The sequence below is a fragment of the Belonocnema kinseyi genome, chromosome 4 (assembly GCF_010883055.1).
Source record: "Belonocnema kinseyi isolate 2016_QV_RU_SX_M_011 chromosome 4, B_treatae_v1, whole genome shotgun sequence".
Classification (NCBI taxonomy): Eukaryota; Metazoa; Arthropoda; class Insecta; order Hymenoptera; family Cynipidae; genus Belonocnema; species Belonocnema kinseyi.
In genome coordinates, this window is record NC_046660.1 from 113,412,537 (window position 1) to 113,422,160 (window position 9,624).

Below are 9,624 nucleotides of genomic sequence, written 5' to 3' on the forward strand. Positions count from 1 at the left end.
TGCATCGTCAAAACGCATATTTGGAGATCGGTTTCCTCATTATTACTCCGTGTTTCTAACTAATACCAATTCTAAATGAATTCGGAAATCCATTTATTTAAGCAAATATCTTACTCTAATAGCACCTTAAAGTTCCTGGAACGTTCCAAGGGCACCTTCGCAACATTCTAAAGAGGGCTTATTATTATTATTATTATTATTATTATTATTATTATTATTATAAACATTTCTGTGTTGATATGTTGTCACAGGCTTATACTGCCCAACATGTCGAAGGCATTTAGAGTTGGATTTTTATTTGATCATTTTGCACGGGGATGTCCTGGTATATATCATCAGTCACGGACGCATTTTTAGAATCCAATCAAGTAATCTGATGAGAGCAGTCTGTCCAGGCATATTGGACAAAGCCTGGTTTTTACCCCAACATTGACGGACTGGGCTGCAGTTAAGTACACGATGGGGGGACCTACAGCTTAAGGTGGGTTCCGAACCACCAGAACCTCGGTAAAGGTACATTGAAAAATTTCTAGACATACCGGCTCAGGGATCGAACCCCGGACCTCTGAGGTGAAGTCCGAGTGTCTAACCAACTGAGCCACCGAGTTTTTATAATTATTATTTGTAATTATTATTATTATTATTTTTGTTGTTGTTGTAAGCCGTAAGAGATAAGTCAAAGTGGATATCATTTATAATATGAATATCATATTATGGTGAGTATATGCGGTACTCAAAACATCAAAAAGATATCCATTTTTATCTATTTCTGCGGTTTGCGATACATTTGTTGTTAAAAATAACAATAATCGTAAGTTTCCTTCAAGTTTCATTTAAGTAAGCTATAGTACCAAACGTGCGAGCAGATCCTTTCCAGTGTGATGGGGACGCAGCAGACCCACAAAAGAGAAGGGAATTGCCCCACGAGTATAAACTATACTGTATAACTCCGCGCGAAACTCGGCGTGGGGATTCCGTGCTCCCACCTAAAAGGAGCGTTACTGTACCAATACATTTGGGACTACAGCTGTTCCAATGTGGGAAAACAGCGTGCTCAATATGAGAGAGACTGTGTACCAAGTTGCAGGCGAGCAGCGCGCGACGCATTTGGTGTTCCAGCTCTACCACGTGGGCGAGCAGCTCGCCCAAATAATTTTCAGTGTAGGCATATGTCAAAAATTGGTCTTTTCTTGCTAGTTATTATGATATTTTGCTATCTGCATGTGGTAATCTGTATGTACTATCTGTATCTACAGTGATTTCTTTTTCTATTGTAGAAAGATCTGTTATACTAATTGAAAGTTCCATACCTAGGATTAATTCCATTTCTTGGCGGGTCTTTAACTCTTGGCGAATTTCCTCTTCGTATACTATCCCATTCACCGCGCGAACCCTTAACTGGACTCATTACAGAGATAGTATGGCCCCTGTCTCGAAAACCCAGAGGAGGCAACGTTGACGGGTCAGATCTATCATCCTTCAGCTTTTGAAAAAAATTAAATCATAATAAAATTAATTTATGGTATACTGGAACTGTAAAGTGAGAATTAGTGAATCTTGCTGTTAAGTAACTTTAAAAACATACAAAACGAATAATTTATCAAAGCAATACCTTATCAATCATAAGATTTCTGCCAATGGGTGGTTTAGAATCAATTTGTCTTTGGCTGAGATCTAAGCTGGACAAACGGGGATAAACCTGAGTCGGAGACTGTGGTGGTTTTGCAACTGGACCTTGAATTAAGGAAGCTCGATTCTGCGCCGTCAAAAGTTGTGTCGGAGCCTGAAAAAAAAGAAATCGCTCAGCATTTCACTACAACGAAATCACTAATAGAAGTTGAAGAATAAAGTAATGATAAGCTTATCCGTAGTTATAGTAAAAAATAGAGAAAATAGGAAACGCTCTGGAAAAATAGGATGATTTAATATTTGGAAAATTGTAACTTTTCAAGCTCCTATTCGGAACGTTTCATTTTTGAAAGTTTAAAAACAGAAAGTTTCCCAAAATATTATTTAATTTTATGTTAATTTATAAGCGTTCAATTTCGGATTTAAAATATGAAGGTTTTCAAATTCGGGAACATAGAAATTTTCGAAATTTTATTTTGGATGCTTCCAAATTCTACAGCTTTAACATTTAGAATTTCCAAGGCTTCAAACGCCGCAAACTTTAAAATGGTATATATTTTTAACTTTGTAAGGTTTTCAATTGAAAGGCAGTCAAATATGGATGCTGAAAAATTGAAAATAATTTATCGTGTAAAAAATTATAAATTTTGTTAGCCTCATGAACTAAAAATCCAACAGAAATAAAATAAATACCTTTTTGCCAATTTTCACATTCTTTTCATTATTTTAAAATTAAAAACTATGATTTTATAATAACTGTTTTTTTAATTTTCGCCAGCAAAGTCTTTTCGATTAATTTACTGGGTAAACCAATGTAGGAAAAGTAAGAGATTTTAGGAGAAACAATGCAACTCTTGTCATTTTAATGGTTTTAATACTCGAACTATATTGAGACTTTTCAAGGTTCATACTTTTCAATTTGCATTAATTTTGAATTATACAAGCTTACAGTCACTTTTTTATTAAGCTCGAGTTCTCTGCATTCTAAAATATTTCTATTTGGCTGCTTGCAACCTTTTGAGATCTGTAATATCTGATTTAAAAATAAAAAGCATTATATCCCAATTTAATATTAAATTTGACTTTTTAAAAATTTTAATTAGGTTGAAGTGCACATTTTTGATACTGCAATCTCAAGTTCATTCTTCATTACTAAATAAAATGGATTTTCTTGTAATTTTAGATAAATTAATTTTTTGAAAGTTAATTTTAAGTAAAACAATTGTGTAAAATAATTTCAGAAATAAAATATTTCATGCTTGAGGTTCTTAAAAAAATTAGGGCAATAGAGCAAATATGGATCCGGTCAAGAAGCAAGTAATAAATCAATATTTCTTTAAAACCTGTGCTGTTGTTGGTGAAGGTGGCACAGTATGACTCGTGGTGGTTGTCATTTCAGTATTTTGTGATGCTCCAGGGTATGAGCGCTGGGAAAGCAAACCTGCAGGATGATCGCCTGTATTTTCACATGAAGGAGGCGTCGTTCCCATTCCAGCCATTTCCTCCGGAATGGCTTCACAGCTTACTCTAAAACCAAGACAATGTTTTTGTTAGATTAATCCATTCAAATATTCATGGTAACAAATAACGGTATATTACTTATCATTTAATGTAAAATTAGCACACCTCATGTCTTTTGTATACGCATTTTTGGCATGTTTTTTCAACTCTGCATCCAGTTTCACGTCAAAGTCACTAGAATTTGCGTCCCGTTCTGCTTGTGGAAGATTGAGTTTTTCTTTGTTAAGGAAAGGATTCTTCCAGTTTGCACTCATTTCGGGACTAGAGTTGGATCTCCGTACAGGATTCCGCGATCGGCGCCCGTCTGTTAATCAATAATAATAATAATAATAATAATAATAATAATAATAATAAAAGTAATAATTGTATGATAAAAGTAATAATAAAAGAAGCGCAAATATCTGCAGAACAAGAACAAATTGAAAAATACCTTCTTCACCTTCCTCTAAACTCTCGAGGCTATCGCGAGAACTTTGCCGTGTCGGACTAGGTCGAGCAGGCGATCCCGGAATGGCTATCGGTCCCGAAGAAATGGATGAAGACGTGACAGACTTGATCGAATTATTTTGTTGTTCACTTTGAGACTGATCGATCACTGCATCTGGAACGTCTTGCTAGAAATACAAAAGTTTGTGATTCAATCATTTATTTCCACACACACGTCCCGCGAGTTATCCTTATCTTTGTAGGGGTGCGTAGAACAGAAAAATAGTTCTTTGTACATTGTTTGTAAATTGTGAGCCGCTTTTGTGACAGTGTGTGTGCATTGAGACTAGCGATCATCAGCCCTTCCCCACTAGCGTCAAGTTGACGAAGTTCGAGGTGTACAAAAAGGGAAATCTAAGCTTGCTCGAAGCATTTATACATTCACAAATTGATTAATGAAATTAATAAAATCAAATGAATTGTATTTTCAGCAATTTGTATTCAACTGTAAACGTGTCCAGATGGCATTTGTACAACTGTACACGTGCACAGTTGTTTTGAAATCCTCAAAGTGATTTATCCCAATGATTTTTTATCAACTTAATGACCTCGAAGATTAATTTGGAATATCCCCAGGTATATAAGGGATATTTCTCCATTACAGGCTTAAGAGAATCTGAAAATTTCCGTAATAGTCAAAGTCCTTATGATTTTTTATAAACTTAGTAACCTGAGGTATGATATTCCAACACTCCTCCCTCCCCCACTGATTTTTTAAAAGCTCAGTCAGCCAGGGGCTGATGTTAACGCATCCCCAAAAAACCACCCCAATCGGGAAATGTGTCTGGAATTACCTTCAGACATATGATGGATGTTTTTAAAGCGCATTCTTACGGAAATTTGAACATTTCCATATTGGTCAAAGTTCCTTTACAGTGAGTTCGATCTAAATTTTCTTAGAAAATTGCTAGAATTTGCAGGTGTGGTTGAGGAGGAGGCATTGAAACATCATCCGCTGGCTCAATTAGGTTTGAAAGAATCATTGGAACTATTCAATTTGATGATTGTGTGAAATATGGCAAGAAACCCTAGCATTTTTCTAGGAAAATTTAGATCAGCCTCACTGATGCAGGAGTGGTTTTTGAGGGGGGCGTGGGATAGCATACCTAAGGTTACTTAGTTTATAAAAAATAATAAATAATAATAACTTTGACCACCATGAAAGTTTTTAGATTACCAACTGAAGCATCAGTTGAAACAAAATCATTGGGATAAACCATCTTTGAGGATAGCAAAAATATTTGATTTTCCGGAGGAAGACTCTTCGCACAATTGTGCACGTGTACAGGGGTAAAAATGCCATCTCAGCATGTGTACAGTTAGATAAAAATTACTGAAAGTACAATTTATATCATTTTATTAATTTCAATAATCAATTGTTAAAAGTTTGAACTGGTCAACCGAGTAAGTGGTGTTGACACTCTTTAGCCTCGATGTACCCAACTGTCACAAAAGCAGCTCACCTACATACAATTTCAAAGCTCTGTAAGTCCCAAAATATCCCAGAAGAAACGCACCGGCGAAATTGGTTATCACACACACACACGCGCGCAGGGGCGACTGACTTCTGGCGATCCCGGTTCTAATCCGCTTGTTTCGGATGATTCAATAGCCGAAGAACGAGTTTACGGCCCTTGATATCGACACGCGTAAGATCATGCAAATGCGTAAAAGCTTGCATATCAATTCGCCTGTTCCCACGCCGTCAAGGCGGATGCGGACGTCTGAATCTCTAATGTCTTCAAATGACAGAAGTCCTCTTCTAAAAATGGTCAGCAAACACGAGATGATTGGCCAAGAGCGTTCCTTTACAAACCCGCGGACCATACGGCCGAGACACTTTGTCTGAATTTTAACATCAGATGTGAGAAAAGTGCATTACTTATTCTAGATGCTTCCCTTCTAAAAGCCGAAGTAAAGAAAAGCAGAGGTTGTAATATCCTGACAACAGCTACACATGAAAATGCACGGAAACCTTCACAGAAATGTAGATGAACAGTCCTTGTCAAAAGAGCAAACTATTGCTTGTTTAAGATAATCAGGGTGCTTTATTAACATATTTGCCGCTGTCTTACGATGTTGGCCGCGACCCTGTTCTGTCGATTGCTCCGAGGTACATATAGTCAATTAAGCAAAACGAAAAATAACAAATTTTCAGGAACTACGATTTTTGTACAGCAGTCTCCGTTGCACAATCGAGGCATGAAATCGTTCTTCAAGACTTCCAGAAAAGAACTATATTCGTGATTCAATTCTCGGCTCTGGCACAATACAAACAATACAATACTGCTAAGGAGAGGGAAAAGGAGGAGAGGTATCAAGACCTTAAAAGAGAGCTGCAACATTAATTTTATACATGAACTTTATAAATGTTGAAACTTTGATTTGAAAACTCTTTTAATTAAAAATAATTAAATTTTGGAATGATATTCAACTAAAAATTGATAAGCTCTGATTTTGAAATTTTACCAAACTAAATATAGTCGAATGTTATAATCTTGAATTATTCAATTTTGAAAACTTTTTTAACCTTTTCATTAGCATTACTTAAATTTAAAATTCTTTAAAAATTGTAATTATTTAAATCAACTATTAAGGCCTCAACTTTGAAACAGTACGATTGAAATATAAATTTGTTCATTTTTAAGGTCCCGTTCGTTCGCCGGAATTTTTCCCTCGGAACCTCCTTCCCTCGAAATCTTCGCACACTATGGGTAAAGAGTTTGGGTTCACCTCCTTTTTGATGACTGATTAAGTTCTCTTGATTTTATTTATGTAAGAGCTCAAATTTTTCTTCTTTAAGGAGTAAATGCTCTTAAAATTCTGCATAAAATGAGTGCACTATGAAGCCTAGTGGTATTTTTTTCAAGTAGATATTGTAACATAGTGTAAATTTAAACCTTTTCTTTAGGTAATATCTGAAATCATTAAAATTTGATAATGTTCTTAGGCTCATTTCAAAGCTACTTTTCCGCAATACATATCGAAATAGCTTATGAGAATAAATCTAAAAACGTTTACTATCACATTACAAGAACTTAAATATGTAACTGTTGTTCTTGCACTGTGATAGAAAGTTTCTTCAAAAGTATGCTTATAAACTATTGCAACGCTGTGTAAAAATAGCTTAAAACTGAGCCTAAGAACATCCGAAAACGTTAATTATTTCGGATATTACCTACAATTTATTTTCAGACTGATCTTATTTCATAGGAAGTTTTGAAAGTTGAATTATTTAAAGAGAAAATGTTTCCGCTCTAACATAATTATAAGTAAGAGAACTTAATCAATCATCAAAAAAAGTGAACCCAAAGTTTTGACCTGTAGTATATCTTTCGGTACCACCACTATCACACCTGAATCCACCTATTCATTTGGAACTCCACATGTCCCTCGCGACCTTCATAATTCCATAGGAACTCAGTTACCACAGGGGACCCAACCTATTCCTCGGACCTCTTACATCGCGGAACGTCCTGCACTAACCAATAGAATGCTCCCATCCTACGGGACACTCTTTTCAGAACATTACTTTGTCTAATTTGTTAATAAAGGAATTCGAAATTATTAGATTTCGAAAGTTTTTGAATCAACAAAGTGCAACTATTAAGGCTTGGAAATTAAAATCGTACGATTTTAAACATTTCTTCTTCAAAGATTAAAAAAAAGTTAGAAATGTAGAATCTGAGGCCTAGAATGGAAATAGAGAACAGACAAATGTAGTGTACTAAACAAAATGTTAAAAATAGCCAGAAATGGGAGAAAATCGTATCATTAGTGGCATTTTTACAACACAGTAGCAAAGTTGTTGCATCACTCGAAAAGTTCCATTAGTGGCGAGAGTCCAAAGCTTGCAACATGATAAATTAATAATAATTACCTCTAATTCGTCACCCGAGAACTCTGAGGCGACATCCTGAGTTCTTTGGAAAGTCATATCGCTCGTGGGCATATACAATGACGTGATATCGTGAACAGGAAAGTCTGGTGGGTTTTCAAGGTTCATAGAATTTTGTATCCTCATGCTCCAGGACATGTCACCAGTCGGTCTTCTAATGTAAATTTCTGCCCATCCTTGACACCAACATGCACAAGGATCAAACTCCTCTGGCTTCTCACTGTTGAGTATTAGTTCCAGTTTTGAAGGTTCTGACTGTTCCTTCTCAGGTGCTTCAGTAGGAACTTCCCGTTTCAAAGAATCGCTTTCCTCCAGTAGTTTTTTAGATTCCTCTGTTGGAGAATTCGTGGCCGTATTAACATTCGAACTAGCATGTCCAGCTGATGATTGCCTTGATAATTTATCTTCTTTGGAACCTTCGCTGCTAGATGCTCGCCATAGGCTTGAGTGACTTGATTTGGAATGCTCCGGTGTTGGTGGGGTTAACTTACAAACAGCCCAGCAGTTGTCACAAAGTCCACATCGCATTGCTTTGTTGCTACAACCACTGGTAGTTACTGTAATTAACTTGTGCCCTAATAACCAGGTCATCGATTGACCTTCTTTTAACAAAAAATCAGCAGTAGGAAGTCTGCAAAATCAAATCAAAGTTTTTTTTTAATTAGCAATATTTCCACTAATAGGAGCTCGAGTAATAGTTCTAGTATTGTCATCATCCTCGCGTTTGTCTACGCCTCGCTATTTCAAACCCATGCTCGGATTAAAAGACTTTTTGCTTCCTAGGTATACAATATACTATAGCTTCAAAGTCAAAGTGTTTTTTTTTAAACAAAATCATGATTTTGAAATCTTCATCTCAAATTTTCAATGACTGTATATTATGCAATTGCTAAGTATTCATAAAAAGTTATTACTCATGCAATACAAATTTTTGGGAAGCCAAAAACCCGAGATTCGTCGTCGACCTTAATATTGTATAAGTTAAAACGTCAGATGTTATGATTTAAAACAATTTTTAGGCATACTTTTCTAGATTCGGCAATGAGTTGAGCTCAACACTTCAAAATGTTAATTTTGCTTAAAAAAGCGTTTATCTTTGACGTTAAATATTTTTTGATTCATCTATTAAATTAATTTTAACCTAGGTATTAAATTCATGAAACCGATTCAATTTCAACATGCAATGTGGTCCAGATAAGGGTGTCAGAATAAATTGGCTTTGAAAATACTACATCATTCTACAATGAAAATAAAGGGATATGTATCTCATATAATAGATTTTATGCTTTCACATTGATTCATTTTGATAATAAGAGATATTTCGGGTTTCACTCGTGTAAAAAACAAAGAATTGTTTGCCGACGTTTCTTGAACATTGCAGTTCACATCTTCAGGGCTGACCTGAAACTGAGGTATCAGGTCATGTTGTTCTTAGGTATACTCTTTACGATGCTTGTGATTGGCCAGAGCGCCCCATCGTGGGGACTGGTCGAACTTCATTGGCCAAACAAGTTTTTTTTTAAATCCAGGAGAACGGAAAGCCAAATCGGATTGGTATTATATCCATTGTCCCTATTGATGTTATTAGGGTGTTTTAAGATTTCTATTGCTTCTCTATGTTTTCTTGGAAATTTGTTGTGCGTTTTTGCAATGACTGTTGTTTCATGAAATAAAATGTTATGTCCTGTTTCGATATGATGTTCAGTTAGTGCTGATAGCGTGAAATGTTTTAGCCTGACTTTACTCTCATGTTCCTTAATACGCTGGCTCACCGCTCTCCCGGTTTCTCCAATATAGATTTTGCCACAAGAACAAGGGATTTTATATACTCCTGGATCACTGAGGGGTGCCTTTGTATCTTTAGGATTATTTAGTAGTTGTCCTATTTTCGCAGGTGATTTAAATATGGTTTGGATGTCGTGTTTGTTGAGAATTCTTCCTATTTGTTCTGTGACACCTTGGATGTAGGGTAGGGTGTTGGTTATTTTTCTCTCTCTTTCTTTCGTAAGTTGTGTTGACTTGCTTTTTTGAGTGTGTTTTCTTATTGCTTTATCAATTTGTTTGTTTGTGTAATCGTTCTGTATTAGGAT

The 9,624-nt window shown here is 35.7% G+C and overlaps 1 protein-coding gene across 1 annotated transcript in view; it reads right to left on the reverse strand.

The window, feature by feature from the left end:
• Positions 1 to 9,624, reverse strand: part of LOC117171287 (tuberin) — a 32,600-nt gene that overhangs the window by 2,536 nt on the left and 20,440 nt on the right. Inside the window, exons 13-18 of the mRNA XM_033358436.1 lie at positions 7,517 to 8,165; positions 3,581 to 3,764; positions 3,256 to 3,454; positions 2,973 to 3,156; positions 1,613 to 1,783; positions 1,311 to 1,483 (exon numbers count right to left, since the gene is read on the reverse strand). Coding sequence (XP_033214327.1) covers positions 1,311 to 1,483; positions 1,613 to 1,783; positions 2,973 to 3,156; positions 3,256 to 3,454; positions 3,581 to 3,764; positions 7,517 to 8,165 — 1,560 coding nt within the window. The remainder of the gene's footprint in view (positions 1 to 1,310; positions 1,484 to 1,612; positions 1,784 to 2,972; positions 3,157 to 3,255; positions 3,455 to 3,580; positions 3,765 to 7,516; positions 8,166 to 9,624) is intronic.